We start from the raw sequence: 18,213 nt of genomic DNA, 5'->3' as shown, positions 1-18,213 counted from the left end.
GATATTCTGGTGTATTATATATCCACTATAAATGCCCATCTTTCTTCATCAGCCTAGTAAATATGTATTTTCTGTACAAGTGTCACTAACTAAAAAGTAGATGATGCTTCAGACTGAAGTACCACTGTCTGCTTGTTAGTTCTTGGAATAATTTATTTATCTTTTTATTTCATTAGGAGGAAAATTGTATTTGTCAGAATGTATACTCAGTTACATGACTGCAGTTGAAATTTTCAGGTGGTTCTTACGAAATTTGTTTATATATAACCTACCTCCAGAGTAGAATTCAGCAGTGGGAGCAAACCCAAATTAGTATCTGTCCCATTTTCTTCAGCATTGTAATTCCATCTCAAGGAAGGAAATGAGAGCATCCAGCAGAAAGATTCTGAGATTGGAGTTTTTTTCTCTGTTCATCTCCTAACTGTTCCTCTAAAAGAGAACCTTTATGGAGAAGGAAATACGACTTTCCAAATAGGAAAGGTTTAGGAAGTTAGTGTAAGAGAATACACCTGGCTTCAAATTGTGGTGCTTCTGGAGTTGTTTGCTTTTCCTGTCCCTACTGCGAGCATGTTAATCCCCAGTAGCACAATAGCATGGTAAGAATTTAGACTGTCTTAATGTCTGGTAGAGATCTTGGTTAGGTCTCAGACCTCTTGCTTATGTGATGACCCAGAAGTGAATTGCCTGCTGCTTGCTTTTTCTGAGATACTATCTGTCTGGGTTGGTTTTTTTGGTTGGTTGGGGCTTTTTTGGGTGTGGGTTTCTTTTTGTTTGCTTGCTTGTTTGTTTGGTTTGGGTTTTCATGGGTTTGTTTTTTGTTTGAGATTTTTGTTGGGTTTTTTGTGGGTTTTTGTTTGTTGTTTTAAGTCTCTCTCTTCAGGTATCTATCTGTTCTGCATACCAACTGTCATCTTCTTAAGTGAGCCTATTCTGGCACTTGTTGCCTGGGTTTTGCAGCTGTGGCAGTGAGAATGGTTTTGAGCTATGCAGTCAGATTGTTCTGCTGTTAGTCTTAAACTTGTCCCTGCAGATCTGCAAGATGCAGCTGCATGTTAGTTTGTCAGTTCATGACTACATTTGTGAAGCTAACATCCTGAACATCCCCACTTACAGTCCTTTGGTTTGTGCTGTGGAGAGGTTTTGGAGCATAAACTGGATTCCTTTTGGATGAGACTGAGACATGTTCCTGGAATACTCTTATTGCACTCTAGTAGTCAGTGTACATTGAGTCAGAGGGACCAGGCTAGGACTGGTACAAAGTCACTGTCTCTTCTACCCATGTTCTGCAGCACATGTGGTGTGGATGTCTGATCCTCAGCACTACTTCACTCTGTAGTACGACTCGGGTTATGCTGCAGTGCTCGCTACTGCAGCCGTGGCCTTAGACAAATAACAATATACCCCAGCTTCTGTTTCAGATGGGGGATGACAGTAATAAATGCCAGTACAAATAGGGCAAGTCATATTTGAGAAGTGTTTAAAATCCAGAAGAAATTGGATCAGCACTGTCCTAAGATACAAAATTTCTCAGTTACTTTGTGGAACTTGAAATGACATCTTCGATATCTGGTTAAATTTCTGCATGTTCTCTAGCTCCTTTTAAGTTTTGAAAGGCTGTCTGCTTTCCCTTTCACTGGAATTAACTTTTTCTGAATAACTTAAGTTATCTTAATTGCAGTTCTTTAAAAGCAAGGGATCTGCATTATGTATTTTTGTAACAGAATAGCTGTCTTGGGGAACAAAACCTCCAAGAGAAATCCAGAAATGCTGGATGTATTTATATTTCAGTTTCTGGCACTGCTGACTCTTCACTTCCTCAGACTTTCTCCACTGAATGGTCAGTGACATTGTAGAGGGAGTCAATTTTCATTTGTCTGGAAAAGAAAACAAATTAAAGTGAACCACTAAGCCTTGGAGAAATACCTCTTCTCTGTTCAGTCTGGCATGCTTTTCAGAATGGTAGGATTAAGGCAGCACCAAATCTTTCCACAGTTGTTCTCAGATTTCTTTAATAGTTTCTTCTCGCAACTTCTGAAGAAGCACAACATTATTAGAAAGGCAACTTTACATACCTCAAGCTTTCAGGAAGCTTCTGCTGTTTCATAAGCAAAACAGTCTTACAGAATAATGTCAAATCATCTGGGTTTGTTGTTCTGTTTAATTTGGGGGTTATTTCTTTCTTTCCTTAATCTTAGGGGAAGAGTGTTTAGAAGGAAGCCTTTTGAGGTATTACTAGTACTGTCATTTATCTCAACCCATAAGTAAGAAACAAGAGTAGAGGTCCTGTAAGGAAATCAATGCATCTGGTTCAGTGGACAGCAATACTTCTGAATTTCTTAAAAGAATTCTGTTTTTCCAGGGTTGGGGTGCGCGTGTCAGATTACTGCAGGAATACAAGCCTTCCATGGAGTCCTCTTCTCATTCAAGACATGAAGTCTCTTGTCTTAATAGCTGAGTTTCAGCAGTTGTACAGTCATGTGTCCTGATCTCAGAATCTTCACTGAATATGTGGTTTCTTTCTATACTTTAGGAGATACAGCTTTCATTTTTTTCACTTTATTTTCCATTTGACTTAAATAATGTGCACATAAGTGAAAAAGGAATTTTTCCAAACAAGAAGAAAAAAAAAATTTTAGTAACTTTAAGGGTAGAAAAATCTGAAATGGTGAAGACTGTCATAATTAGGTGAGTTTTTTACTTTTGAGTGCAAGAGAACTTTCATTTACCCAAACTCTTCTTTAAACACCTGTTCTGCATCTTTGAATTGAAAATTGTGTTCTAGACTAGTTTAGAGCTGTGTTCTTTGTTGTAGACTTTACAGACTGCAAGATCTAAAAGGGCCTCTGCATTTTTTGCCTGATATGTTTGAACAGGGTCACAATTATTTCCTGCAGAATGTACTTAATTTTCTACTAATGCACTGAAAAGTGAAATTGTTTTATTCCTTTTGAGGAATAAAACAATTTTGAGGCAACATTTGGTTAATTTTTAATTCTTTAGACAGTCCCTTTTCATAGGCTTTCTGTTAAATTATTTCTAAATGGTCTCATCTTAGTTCTTAAACTGAGCATGAATTCTGATCCCATGGAACATGACTTCCTTACACTTCAGAAAATATATTTCTTGGGAGCTATGTTTTTCTTGATTACAAAATTAGTGCCCCTTTTTCCTTCCCTACATTGGTTTCTCTCTTCTGAAGTGGTCTAAAACAAAAGCTGAAATGTATTTCAGGTATTGAAGGGTATTTCTCTGAATAATTATTTTGCAAAGATTAAATAGGATGTTGCAGGGAATATCTTTGATGCATTTAGAATGAAACCGGTGCTTGAGCAAGTCCCCTTCCTTCTTCAGCCTTTTCCTGGAGGGGATCTAAATGCAGTGGTCTTGCTAATTGGCGTGTTCCATAATGGGCATTCTGGGACCTTGCAGGCTTAGAGACCTGTGAAGTAACTGATGTGTTGAGATGAATGAGTTGTCTGTAGAGAGCATCATCCAAGTGCATGGCAAACACCTCCAAGCACAATACCACAAATCTGTCTGCTTTGAGTGTTTCAGAGCACCCAATGTGAAGTGCTATTTTTCCTTGCCCCCCCCTAAGAGGGAACACAATTCTGATATTAATTTATGGCCCTCATTTCCTGTTAAGGGCTCCATTTATTTTCTGGTTTTGGTTCACCTGCAACACTCTGGTGCCATGCTTTCTCAGATATTGAACTATACTGTTGTGTTTATGTCAGTGCATTTGCAACATGGTGAGTACGTAGAAATGTTACCAGGCCACAGAAAAATACTTTGCATGACACAAGTCCTCATCAAAGACTCTCTTAGTTGTTATCTGAGTGAACAGTGGTATGATGAAGAGCTAGGCTACCTTAAAATATTTGCAGTTCTGCAGTAATGAAAGCAGAGATCTGGCTTTTAGATAGTGAGAATAAGCTGGATAATGATGTAAATGTTGCTTCATTCTGACTGGCACCTTTCTGCCCGAGTGATAAAGAACAGGACATACCACTTGTCTGTATTAGTGTCAACAGACAACAGAAAAATATCTGTGCATGAGAAATGCTATGCATAGGCTCTTCAATAAAATACAGAATTTAGGGCAAATACCTGGTCACATTTGTGTGTCTCAACTTACCTGATAGTAATTGCAAAGTATTTCCAACTTATCTGCTATATTATTTGAAACTTATATGTTTACATTCTGTGTATTGAGGAAGGCTTCTTCTGGCTTGCATATTTAATGTGCAGTTTTGAATCAAACTATTTTGCTTGTGAATGAGTATCATTGAATTTATACCAATGTAAGACTGTTGTTAACTTGTACTCCCTCTGCTGGCTGTTGCCATACCAATGTAAACATTCCTTCCTGTGGATTAAGGATAAAGAATGAGCAGTATTTTGCTGCTAACACAGCAATCAATTTGCAGATTATAGGAACTTGCAAATGAACCGTTTTGAAACCTTCTGTATGTAGTTTCAGACGTATAGTTCAATCTACTTTTATAACGTTTTCTTCTAAAGAATAATGAAGACATACATTCAAAACTCTGAATCTTAGATTTGAGAAGTGTGGAAAGGTCACTCACAGGTTGTGAGCAGATTACTAAGTAGTCGTTTAAATTACTGATGAAATGTATGTATTTAGCTTTAATAAAAGTGTTTAGAATAAAAAAAAAATTGTGCTTAGTAACAGAATTAGTGCCTCTAAACTGGTATACAAACTGTTAATTCAGGTCCTAATAAGTAATCTGTACAAGATAAGATTTTTCCTATGGTACTAGATTATTAAATAAGTGCAAGGTTGTCTTAAAGACCAGATTCTTCACTGTCTTTGAAACTTTAAGATTCTTCTGACAATGAAGACTATTTATGTGCCAAGAATAGTGTTCTTTTTCCTTTGTTGCTTTGAAAAGTCTTTTGAGAACTTTTTTTTTTTCAGTGGCATAAACTAAGACTTAATAAATGTCTTCTTCACAGCACCTGGCAAAGTAGCAGATAAAGTTATAATAGAAAACACTAGAGATTCCACCTTCGTTTTTATGGAGGGTTCTGAAGATGCCTATGTTGGATATATGACAATCAGGGTAAGAATCTCAAACTTCCATCAGAGCTTTTAATAATTGCATTTTAATGCTTGAGCAATTAAATACTACATTTCTGTGTTGTCTTCCTTTTTCAGTTCAACCCTGATGACAAATCTGCTCAGCACCACAACGCACACCACTGCTTAGAGATTACCGTGAACTGCAGTCCAATTATAGATCACTGTATTATTCGAAGTACTTGTACGGGTTAGTGGGCTTTTTATTGCTCAAAATTAATGCTGTGTTTAAAGTTACTAAACTAACCAGGGCATGTGGAAGCAGCACACAGATTGGTTATGATTGCTATTGGCATATTTGATTTTTTTTTTTTTTTATAATATGGGTCTGCAAGCCTTACTTGCCTTGAAATGGCAGTATTAGAGTGACTTCTTTGTGTCCAAGACCTTTGTAATAATGTATACTTGGTCTTCTATTTGAATCAGTTTGGACTCTGGGCAGTTAGTTTATATAAAACTATCACTTTTCAGGTTTCAAACTTGCCTAGTTTTGATATATATATGTAGTTGTAGCTGGCAGGAGAGGTCATTTGAAGGGGGCAAACATGGGACTTTTACGTTAGGTTCATTGTAATATGCAGTATTGGGATTGATGGAATTAAATCAGTCATGAGCTGTAAGTGCTAAACTAAACTCACTTTCCTGTCAAGTGGAATTGTTTGATACTCAAAGTATGAGTTCCTAGCTATACAGGCAGAAGAAATGCATAATGTGGAAAGTCAGACCGATTTCACAATCAGAAATAACAAGGAATTTATACTGCCTGATTTGGGAAACACTGGTAATCTAGATTCAGGAAAGGAAGAGTCAGAGGCAGTGGAAGGGAGAGGCTGAATGGCAGTTCAGTTGTTGGCAGGAAGGCATGACAGTTCATGATCACTAGACACAAGGGCATGTCAAGTTTAACATGTTTGAATACAATCAAACACGACCAATGGAGTTTAGAGTGTCAGAAAGAAGAGGTACAGGAGAATTAAGATAATGAGTCTTTTCATGGAAATGGCAGCATGAACTTTATATACCTAAGTTCAGCTAGTGAAATTGAATGGATCTACACAGCAGGCTGTGCGTAAAGGTTGCTCAGCTCAACATAAAGACAAGAAAACAAGATCTTCAACTAGATAGAAAAACTATACTTTTCTGGTACAAACTATGGAGGAAGGAATTCTACAGGGCACTGTAATAAGAATGGTGGAAGGATTCCTTTTTTGTGCCTTGTAGAGGAAGGTACACTCTTTCCTGGAGGTTTCAGGCTATAAAATACTACTTCACTTCTGGTCAAGGCAGCTCTATGCTCTTCGCATCGCCATCTGTTTTATTGGAGACGTATCAGCTAATATGTGGAAGTGTTAAAAATGAAAAAAGAGGAACAAAGGACAGCTGGCTGCCCTCAGTATCTTTATTTCTTTGTTTAATGCTAAATACTGATTGATACTAATTGAAGTATACAAAGAAAATTAGTTCTGGAAGTTCCCGTGTTCCAATATTGGGGACCCTGGACCACATTCAGCTTGGTTATAGAAGTAGTACAAACAGCTGCATGGCTTCATATTGAAAGATATCTTTATAGATAAGATAGTAGGTCTTGATGTTTTTGTGTGAAAATTGTTTATTAAAATTAAGCTTTGAAAATATTTTCATGACCACTTGTCCTTATAGAAGACTGGTTTTGAGAATTTTGGACTTTTGCCCTCTTTAGTACTCTGGATGTTTGAATGCTTGCTGCATTGAATTGTTGGTTCTCTTTTCCAGAGTTAAAATATCTGGTCAATTTTGGAGGCTGTGTGTAGGCTGTACTATCATCACTTATTGATTATTAATTTTTATTGACTTACTAACCCTACCAAGCCTTGCTATAACCTACTCAGGAAGTACTGGGGTGGGGGGGGTGGGGTGGTGTTGGTGTGTAAAAAGGAAGGGAAAATGGCAGTCTGCCAGAAAAGACATTTACTGTTTCCAAGCTAATGACATCTCTGAAACATTGATCCATAAATGTTCAAAATGTCTTTCCTAGGACATGCTTGATACACTTTTTGTAGATCTCCTAATTGCATTAAAGCATATTTCTACATTATGTCATATGTAAAGTTCTAAATGTATGTCATATGTAAAGATGGGAGCTGTGTAAGTGTGAGTGATTTTTAAGCTGGAAGTCTTGCTACCAGTCCAAAGCATCTTTGAAATACTTAAAAATAAAGTTTAAATGGCAAGATCCTGAGTCTAGAGGTTGTATTGCATCCATTGTAGTGTTAGTCCTCATCTTGATAGATAAGTGGTGGACGGCAGTATGCCTTAAGTATTGCTTAAGTGTGCGCAATCATTATATTCTGAGTAAACAAAATAAAGCCTAAACCAGTAATACATGTGCTTGGTACTCTAAAAGGACCAATTTCACACAATCAATAATGGAAGTCCAGTGAAGTGAGTCAGAACAAGAATTGCTTTCCTTTAAGCAAAATGTGATAGGGGTATGCTTTTGGCACATCGCACTGGGTTCCCAAAAATCCAGTTTCTTGCTGTCACCAAAACAGGTAGAAGAAAGGGGAGTGAAAGCAATTATGTAATACAAGAAGTGAGAAGTTATTAGCAAATTATATAAATAGGAAACTAGGAATTGCAGGAAAACGTGAGAACCCTGCCCCCCAAAACACAGAAGCCTCAACAAAATATATTCCCCCCCCGCCCCCAAGAACATGATAAACAAGACAAGATATAACATCTGTCTAGAAGAGATAGTGCTTGTGGCTTAACTTGGGGAACAAAGGAAGGTTTTTAGCAGTGATGCTGATCCATCACAGAATGGAAGAATTTGAATGGCAAAGTGTTGTGTAATTTTTGTTCCATATTTAATGAGAATAGGCAGGAATGATAAATGTGCTCATACCCTAGAGGGATAATGAAATATGTTCCACTCGACAGTAACCGTGGATGAGGTTAAACAGCTGTAAAAATAGACATTCTAAAATCATGCAGGAGTTTAAAAAGAACTGGCCAAGAAATCTTCTGGGCTCCTATTAAGTATCAACAGTAACTTGATACCTGGGTGAGATAGTGTATGTCCCAGGGGACGGGAGGGGGGAGGAGGGTGCCATGAGGAGGCTAAACAGGATGAAGTACGGCAAATAGTACTGCCTATTGATCCTGGGTAGAATAATGAGATATTAAATGTGGGGGTTTATTCAATCAAGAATTTAAAATTTACGATTGAAGCAAATTAATGTGTATTTACAGAAAGCTATAATGGTTGCATCGCACTGTTAGCATTTTTGATGACTGACTAAAACAAGGTAGCAGTCCTGGTATAATTGCACAGACCCTTGAAAAATACTTGACTTCATTGTATAGTGCCTTTAAAACATTAGAGTTTTACAGAATTATCAGAGCACATGTTAAATAGTTGAAAAATAACTTTCAGGGTAATTATAAATGTCTTTTTTTGTGGCTATTTCAAATATGATTTCTTGACTTTAAGCCATTTTATTTCTTCTCTGCAAGTCATTGATAAAATGCATATTGATGGGACTTGCAGATGATGAAGTCTTAGGCCAATATAAATAACTAGGAGGGTGGGTTGCTGTGCCCTTTTTGAAGGTGGGCTCTCAAACAACATTCACATTAGTGTGGACAAGTGTGAAATTCTACATACAACTCGCACTTGTTCCTAGTTTCAAGTGATAAACCTCTCTCCCAAGCATCTGGATTCCTGGGAAAAGCTTAAAGAGTCATTGGGGGTAAACAGGTAAATATGAGCCCTTGTGTAGAGTGGCCAGAAGAACTGATGTGATCCTTAGTTATACCTGTGGGAATATTGAGCAGCAGTAGAGACTGTATTACGCCTCTGCTTAGTCCTGCTTCAGAATAAAGTACTCTTTCCTGGTTGGTGTCCATAGCAACCTATTGAAAATTTAGAAACAGTTCCATGAAAAGTCCGAAAAGATAAAGCACAAAAACTCAGTTGTAATGAAAAACATACTGACTGCAATTTGTTACTTTATCAAGGATAAGGATGAAGGGGTAAATTGCTTGCACTAAATATGTGCATGCATTGGGTATGGCATACGCTGGTATAAAGAGAACCAGTAACTGGGTGCTAAAGTTGGAGGGATTCAGATGAGCAATTAAAGTGTAAATTAACAGGGTAACAACTCTGTAACCAGCTAACAAGCTTTATGGTGGTTTTTCAGTTCTTGGAAATACTCAAACCAAAATTAAATGTGTTTCTAAAAGATAGGTGCTGAAGTTCCTTCTACTGGAATTGAAGCAGGAATTAATTCAGGGAATTATTATAGCCTGTATTATTCATAAGGTCAGACTAGACAATCAAAATAAATTTTGGTTTAAATCCTAAAGAAAAGCTCTGTAAATGAGTCTGTGAATTATTAAAGTACAGTCTTTGTCGTACTATGCTAGAAAGTAATATGAAAACTTACTAATAGAGCATGTATTGGCTTGCTTATTTAGTGATGTTTAATTGCGGGGAACGTGTGTGCTATGTAGGCCAGATACCCTGAGATGAGATCTTACCTTCCTGAAATCACTGTGTATGTTCTATTGGATTTTAGTGGCTGCATAATTTCATGTTTTCATATTTCGTGGAGTTCAGGGAATTGAGCTGATCTGATGATGTCCTGAGCAGTTTGAGTCCTAGTTGCCTGAAAAGAGTTTGTTTTCTGGGTAATATCATGGTAGCTGAAATCATCCAAGGAGCTGCAGCAAGGACCTTTGTAATTGAGCTGGGAAGAGACCTGTTGGTTTCTGATGTGTAGTTCTGTACTTCAGATTGTTGCTCGTCTCCTCATCTTTAGTTAGACAGTGTGTCTTTGTGTGCTACAAAATTATTATTTGTTTGGGCTCTTTGAAGTACTGGGTTATGAAAGTTTAAAGGGAAGTAAAATAAGGCAGTAATTAGCATAGAATTTTATTATATTTCTGTTTTCCTTTGTCTGTTGTGAATAGTCAGTATACAGTGGGCCTACCGTAGGGAAACAAATGAGTGAGAACTTTCATAAGCATGAATTATTATATGAACTATTGTCTATTCTGGCAATCATACACAGCTGTGTAACCTTGGTAGAGTGATTGTAAAGCACCTCCTACCTCGTTTTTTTGCCTCTGCAAAATGATGACATTAGTGTTTTTCTGCCTGTGGTTTGCAATGCTTTGGCACTGTGCACGCGGAATCTTTTTTAAATATCAGTTCACACTAACTTTTCTTGCAAAAGCACTGCCAGACTATTTATAAATACACTATGCTTTGAAGCTATGGTAACTGTACTGTTTTCTTCCAGTTGGCTCTGCAGTATGTGTTAGTGGCCAGGGAGCTTGTCCTACTATTAAACACTGTAACATCAGCGACTGTGAAAATGTTGGACTTTATATTACAGACCATGCACAGGTATTTTTTGATATCAATTTCTTTACTGTGATAAAGTTGTTTACTGGTTTTGATTGCCATCTTAATTGACATTTTTATTTCCCAGGGAATATATGAGGACAATGAGATCTCCAATAATGCATTAGCAGGGATTTGGGTTAAAAACCACGGAAATCCCATTATCAGACGGAATCACATTCATCATGGACGTGATGTTGGTGTTTTCACTTTTGACCATGGCATGGTAATGTATATGTTTTCTTTTGAAGAAAGAAATATAGATGTTGTGTAGCTAAAGGCTTCACATCTTGCCTGTCATTGAAGAAATGTTTAAAAAAACATGCTTTTACACTTTAAAAACAATTTTAGCTAAAAGACGTTTAAGTAAGCTTTTTGCAGTTGATTGACAGCCTGTTACATTGAATTATGTTGCAGTGACAAAATATCTCTTGAAATAGGATGTAAATGGTAAGGCTTACATTTACACCATTGCTTCATTCTTTTGCCTTTGAAACAGAACAAAAAATAAGGTGCTGGAAGACCTTCAAATGAGATAAAATTCTTTGTGGAGACTTAACTTTTAATGTTAAATCTCTGAAACAGGCTATGTCCAACTTCTCTAGGAAGACTTTTCTAGCATGGAGTTAGTTCTGGAATTTTAACACAATTTTGTTTTAGAATTCAGGCCTTTCATAAAAAAATTTGTTTCTGGGGGATGAAGGTGATAACTTCCATGTACTTGTAAAGTAGTGAGTAATGAGTTTGCATAGCCCTTGAAATAAAGAGAATGGATTTTTGCAACTGAAATAGAAGATGATTATTTGCTGTTATGTTTTAGCAAAATATTCTGCATGTCTTCCAGACAGTGCCAAATTGTCGTTGTTCCTGCTTGAATGACATTGTCCCAGTTTACACCCTCCCAGCTGGAAAAATGAGCATTTTTCTTATAGTCACTCATAAAATGGCAGATTTTTAAGAATGTTTTCCATAGAGTGCAAGAGCTCTTGATCCCCAGTAGTAAAAAATCAGGAAAGGAAGGCAAGGGATTTGCATGGATGAGTCGAGACCTGCAGTCAAACTAAAGGGCAAGAAGGAAATGCACAGGCAGTGAGAGCAGGGACAGGTGCCCTGGGAAGAGTACAGGGATGCTGCCCGGTTGTGTAGGAACGGGGTGAGGAAGGCCAAGGTGCAGATGGAGTTGAACTTGGCATGGGATGCAAAGAATAAGAAGGGCTTCTGCAGGTATGTCAGCCAGAGAAGGAAGTGTAGCGGCCCCTGGTGAGCGAGCCTGGCAAACTGATAATAAGGGATGAGGAGAAGGCTGAGGTACACAACATTTTTGCCTCAGTCTTCACTGTCAGTCTCTCTTCCCACCTCTCGAGTGGATGGACCACCAGACAGGGACTGGGAGAGCAAAGTCCCTCCCACTGTAAGAGAAGATCAGGTTCATGACCACCTGAGGAACCTGAACATACACAAGTCTGTGGGACCTGACAAGATGCATCCCAGAGTCCTGAGGGAGTTGGCTGATGTAATTGCCAACTGCTCTCCATAATACTTGAAAAGCTATGGCAATCAGGTAAAGTTCCTGGTGACTGGAAAAAGGGAAACATTGCACTGATTTTTATAAATGGTAGAAAAGAGGACCCTGGGAACTACTGATCCTTCAGCCTCACCTCTGTGCCTGGGAAGATCATGGAACAGATCCTCCTAGAAGCTGTGCTAAGGCACATGGAGGACAGGGAGGTGATTCAAGACAGCCAGTGTGGCTTTACCAAGGGCAAGTCCTGCCTGGCCAACCTAGTGGCCTTGTGTGATGGAGTGACTACATTAGAGAACAAGGGAAGAGCTATGGATGTTGTATGTCTGGACTTCCGTTAAGGCCTTTTACATGGTCCCCTACAACATCCTTCTCTCTAAATTGGAGAGATATAGATTTGATGGGTGGTCTGTTTGGGGAATTGGTTGGATGGTCACATCCAGAGGGTGGTGGTCAACAGGTCGGTGTCCAAATGGAGTTTGGTGACAAGTGGTGTCACTCAGGGGTCTGTATTGGGACCAGAACTGTTTAGTATCTTCATCAATGACATAGACAATAGTGCATGCTCAGTAAGTTTGTGGACAACACTAAGCTGAGTGATGTGGTTGACATGCCTGAGGGACAGGATGCTCTGCAAAGGGACCTGATAAGCTCGAGAAGTGGACCTCTGTGAACCTCATGAGGTTCAACAAGGACGGGTGGGTCAGGGCAACCCCTGGTGTCAATACAGGCTGGAGGATGATGGCATTGACAGCAGTCCTGCCAAGAAGGACTTGGGGGTCATGTTGGATGAAAAGCTGGATGTGACCTGACAGTGTATGCTTGCAGTCCAGAAAGCCAACTATATCCTGGGACACATCAAGAGAAGTGTAGCCAGCAGGTCAAGGGAGGTGATTCTCCCTCTGCTCTGGTGAGACCCCACCTGGAGTGCTGGAGTCCTCAGCACGGGAAAGACAGGGACCTGTTGAGCAGGTCCAGAGGATGGCCACAAAAACAGAGTAGTGGAACCACCCCTCCTATGAGGGCAGGCTGCGAGAGCTGGGATGGTTCAGCCTGGAGAAGACTCCAGGGAGACCTTACTGTGGGCTTTCAGTTGTTAAAGGGGGCCTATAAAAAACTTGGGGACAAACTTTTTAGCAGGGCCTGTTGTGATAGGACAAGAGGTAATGGCTTTAAACTAAAAGAGGGTAGGCTCAGGCTAGATATAAGGAAGACATTTTTTTACAATGAGGATGGTGAAACACTGGAACAGGTTGCCCAGAGAGGTGGTAGATGCCCCATCCCTGCAAATGAGTAAATTTGGGTTGGATGGGTCTCTGAGCAGTTGAAGGTCTCCCTGCTTTATTGCAGGGGGCTTGAACTGGATGATCTTTAAAGGTCCCTCCCAGCCCAAACTATTGTATGATTCCATGAAAATTACACACATAAAAAGTACAAAATGTGATCAGAGTATGGTGAACTAAATGTTAAACGAAGTAAGGGATGCTGAAGTTAATACTGTTCACTGTCAGATCAAGTATAATGTTAAAAATCAATATGATTTTCAGATTCCTTTTTGCCTTCACAAGGATACCACAGAATTTGATTATCTTGCTGTAGGTGTTGGATACTGCAGGACATGGATTGCCTGTAGCTTTGGTGATAGGGAATAATAAGCTGTATAGTCAGTTGCTTTGAGGGTTGCGTTTTTAAAGGTGCTGTAGCTAAATAGGAACCTTTTCTCTAGTGCTGTGCTGCTGCTGTAATGGAAACCTCACTCTAACAGACTTGATTTCAGAATGCTGCTGAAGAATGAGGTCAGCCAAACCAGTGCGCTTTTCATGTACTCTGGGATACTAGCACATATTCCCCTCCATACACTTTGTTTCTAGCCTTACTACCTGACACACTTCTTGACTAGCTATGGCTAAATATATACTAGACCTGTTCTTTGTCAGGAAGATCATGATTAGACCTGCTAGGTTATATCCACAGATGTTTTTCTTAAGTAAATGTCTTTTATCATCTAAGTAGTAGTTTTTCTGGTAGATCTGACTTAGTCCATGAGAAAGATGAGTCCATAGCTTGTGTGTAGACTGGACAGACCTCTGTTTTCCAATATAAATTTTCTCACTTTATCTTTCGACCCTTGGATCCACTGTTTCTTCTATATCCCTCATGTATTTCAACTTGCTGTCACCACCCCCACCCCCCCTTAGTATGTTCAGAGATCTAACTACAGTAGACATCGATTTTTAGCATGGACTCATTTGATGCTTGCTCCTAGGAAACTATGGTCCACCATTTTGAAGTAATCTTACTCCTAAATAAAATGTTTATTCAGGTACTAAAATGCTTTAGCTTTCTTGCTGAACTTCTACATGAGGATTTTCTATGTTATGTATTGGGGAACTGTTAGCTAGGTCTCAGATGCCTATTGAATACAATAATAATCATGTGTAATAAGACATTTCTTTGGGGAAATAAATTTCCATAATTTTGATGAATGATTAATGCAGTTTTCGCTAATACCTAATGTAGCAAGCTTTCAGAAAAAAAGCCCATGTAGTTTTACCATGGGTAAGAAGAAGAAGAAGAGAAGCAGCTGTTTTTTGAAGATCGATTATTTTCATCCCTGTCTGGGTTTTCTTAGGCTCAGTAAATTGTGGATCTTTTTTCCCTCTGTTAGGGTATCTTTTCTTGTAAGTACTTGTATTGCTTTAGTTCTAACCCAAATCTGGTCAGGTTCTTGATGAGTGGTAGCAATTTGGAAATAATATTAAAAGAAAATCCACTGTGGATAGAAGCTAGTGAGGCCTTTCTCCTTTCCAGCCAAGTTGCTGGGGAGGTAGAGGTAAAGGAGCAATGCAGTACTAGTTGCAGTTGTTTGATCTGCAGTTTTCTGGTCTCAGTGGAGGGTAAACAGGTCACGGAGTGTTGTTATTTTTGCTGCTGGCATAAAATCTTGCCAGTGGAAGGTCAAATGTGGGGGTATTTTGCTCTGTTAGGTGCCTCTTCTCCACTCCCTTAGTTACATCTGAAGGAGTGTTATTTGTTCTGTGTCAGGCAAGATAATAGCAGCCCAGAAGCATGCCCTTCTAGCAGCCTTCTTGGCAGATTTCTTTACATGATTTTATATTCTCTAGAGACACAGTTGTTTGGCCATTTTGTGAAGAGTGGTGGTAAACTTGAGATGTTATGTCTTTGTTTTGTATTATCCCACTGTTTTGACACTGCCACTGCCTCATTTAAGTTGTATTAACATGTTGTATAAGCATTTCTAATCCATTTCAGTGGATACATATATCCATACATCCCTCCCAGGCTCAGAAACATGTAATGAAGTGATTTCAGCTATAGAAAAGCTGATAAAGAAGAGTGATTCAGTAACTCCTGGAGGGGAGATATCTGTATGTAGGCTTGAGGGTTAATTGGGAAGTCTGGCTAGGAGCTGCTGCTTGTTTAAGTACTAAAGTATAAATATTAAATATGAGTATTGAAATATTTAAAAAATCTAAAAGCCAGACTGAATTCACTTGATTCATTTTAAATAGAAGTGTATTTGATCTATTTTCTTACCGGTGGAATGCCTGTTCCAATGCTGTGATCAGTGTGATATCACAAGCAAAATGGAATAGAAATAACTTTTGTTTAAAGGAAACACTAGCACATTAAAGAGAACATGTGAATAATATTTATCTCAGCTGCAAATATTATTGAAATCTTTCTCAGTCATGAACTCCTTCAAAAGGTTACCCCTCCTTCCATCTCAAAGTCTGTTTTTGGCAGTGTCCTCTGTTCTCTATCATGCTAGTGATAAGTATTGATGAAATTACATCATTGGTAATATTTACATACTCTTTAAGTGACATGGTATCTTTCAGATATGAATCTCACATACCTAAACAAATTAATGGATTTTCTATGTTCACTTCTCTTGCTTCCCTTCAGTTATTTTTGGATATGGGTGTTTGTTTTTTTTTTTCTTCTCATTGCTTGTGAGCATGAAGTGGGATAAGTACATTCCAGGGCTGAATTCCTACCCTACATGTTCTTTTCCCGTGGGTTTCTATGCTGGAGTGCTGGCTCTGAAAGGTTCAAGAGTGCTTTGTTTTTCAGTTTCATGCTCTCAGACTGTTCTTTGTGTTTTGATACTTGTAGAAACTTAACCTCTTATTTTTAAACTGGCAATTTTCTGACATTTGCCTCAGTGCTTGTGCCAAATGTTTAACAAGCAGGCATTAAAAATGCAGCATGGCATTGGCAGCCCTCAGTGCCTTACAGTGACCTTTCTTGCCAGTTGCCTGAGTGAGTTACCAGACATTTGTCATAAATTGTACTTAGTAGTTGTATGCAAACAACAGAGTTCTGATATCCTGTAAGAATAATTTTATAGTTCAAAGGTGAGATCTAGCAAAACAGTCCTCATTGCTCCCAAATGAAAAATGTAGCACTATCACTTGTTTTTTTTGATGAAAGAAAAGTAGAGTAGCATGTGTCTCAAGTTGGGTGATTGTGACTACTTGGCAGCTCAGTCTTTTAAATATACCACAAATCAGATAATTTTGAAGAAGTGTGTATATAAAGTCCAAAATGTATAAATGAAGCTTATGCCAGTTTCTATACAGACTGCATAAAAGCTTGATTGGCCTTTTGCTGCAATAGCAAATTTTTCATATGCACTAAAAATAAAGGGTTTGTTTTGAGTCTTGAATGTGGTTTTCTTTATGCTGCATTTGGATTTTTATAAAAAATCCACCAACTCTCAAATAAAGACCATTCCAGGCTTTGGGAGGCAGATTTTTATAAACATATTTTTTTATGCTGTCAGTCACACTTTACTGCTATTTAAGTTGATACAGTGTCAGATACTCTTTAGCAGTTAATTTATTTATGGGTTTTGTTTTTTTTTTCCTTACCTTCTTCTGTTTGGTCTTATGTTTTGGTTTTTTTTCTTACCCTGTTGGAAATAGGAGGTGTTAAAGCCTGCATAATTATCTCTCTTTTTTTAATACCTGTATTGTTCAAAAATAAAATTAAAAACCTCTGTGTTTCTGCAATGTTGAGATCTTTGAGACAGAAAGCCCTTTCAGAAATACATGGGGGAAAAAAATCCTCTGAGAAGCAAAGCAGTGAACAGAATCTATTAGTTACAAGTTTTAACCCTAATGCATTTCAAAGCAGTATTTGTTAGACTAGATAAAATGCAGAAAGCAAAAAAATAAAACAAGTTCAGTTTCTGAGTTAGTCTTGATAGTAGTCTGAGCTTGTTCAGCAGTGCAGGACCCTTCTTCTGTCATCACATCAACTTTTTCTGTATAGTAAGTAGTGTGTGGAAACATAATGACCATTGCTGTGTGTTTTGTTCATGATTAGTTTCTCTGCTTGGATCTTAACAGGCTGCAGTGATGTGTTCTTGCCCACACTTTCTGTTACTGTAGCTGTTGTCTTTTTGCCCATAGCCAATGATTTGTCTGATATTTTAAATAAATTTGGTGTACAGAGCTACTTCTTAATGCATAGGATTTTTCAAGCAGCCGGCTACTGCTAAGGTGCTTTGGGTCTCCTTACCCTTGGTATTTTTGTGTAAGATTGTAATATATTTTTTCCACATGAATTCCTTATTCCTTCTTAATAATCGCAGAGGCCTCTTTTTCAATATACACAATCCTGGCACTGCCAGGTGCGGCGTCCTCTGGGTTCTTTCATTGCTAGTTGATGAGTTACAACCAGAAACACAAGTGAAATACACAGCACACTTGAAAATCATTTTTCAAAGAAGGTGGATGCAATATAATGCTTGCAGTCCCTCTGTGCAGAGGAGTATTGTTGACCTTCCTGACCTTAATAGCCACCTGGCAGAGTCTTCATAAAGGATCTGGGCTTGAGCTGCCTGACAGCTGGACAGAGCTTAAGAGCTGCAGGTTGGACAGTCTGTGTGTGCTGTTGGAAGTGGTAAGAAAGGAACAGGCTGTTTCTAATGGTGTTAATGGTTATACCTGGAGCTGGAAGTAAGCTTTGGGTTTTCAAATGGTATTAGTGAACCCAGTGCATAATAGATCATTTAACTCCATAATTAAAAACACAATTTCCTTGTTAACAAAATATTTGTTAACTTTCCAAGATGTTGTCTGAACCCATTTGTGATTTCTTGGGATCCAGAAGTTCACCACTTCTTTTTAAGGAAAGACATCCTTGAGAAGATACAGTTCAAAG

General features: G+C 38.4%; 1 protein-coding gene across 2 annotated transcripts in view; it reads left to right on the top strand.

Annotated features, from left to right (window-relative positions):
* The window catches only part of FBXO11 (F-box protein 11), a 40,064-nt gene that overhangs the window by 9,874 nt on the left and 11,977 nt on the right, over positions 1-18,213 (top strand). For both annotated transcript variants that reach the window (XM_026846327.1, XM_026846326.1), the window contains exons 7-10: positions 4,981-5,087; positions 5,183-5,294; positions 10,393-10,499; positions 10,585-10,722. In XM_026846327.1, coding sequence (XP_026702128.1) covers positions 4,981-5,087; positions 5,183-5,294; positions 10,393-10,499; positions 10,585-10,722 — 464 coding nt within the window. The remainder of the gene's footprint in view (positions 1-4,980; positions 5,088-5,182; positions 5,295-10,392; positions 10,500-10,584; positions 10,723-18,213) is intronic.

This window comes from Athene cunicularia, assembly GCF_003259725.1.
Source record: "Athene cunicularia isolate RWA chromosome 3 unlocalized genomic scaffold, athCun1 chr3_part1, whole genome shotgun sequence".
NCBI classification, from domain to species: Eukaryota; Metazoa; Chordata; class Aves; order Strigiformes; family Strigidae; genus Athene; species Athene cunicularia.
Note: the sequence above shows the minus strand (reverse complement) of the source record. Positions and strands in the feature narration are given on the sequence as shown.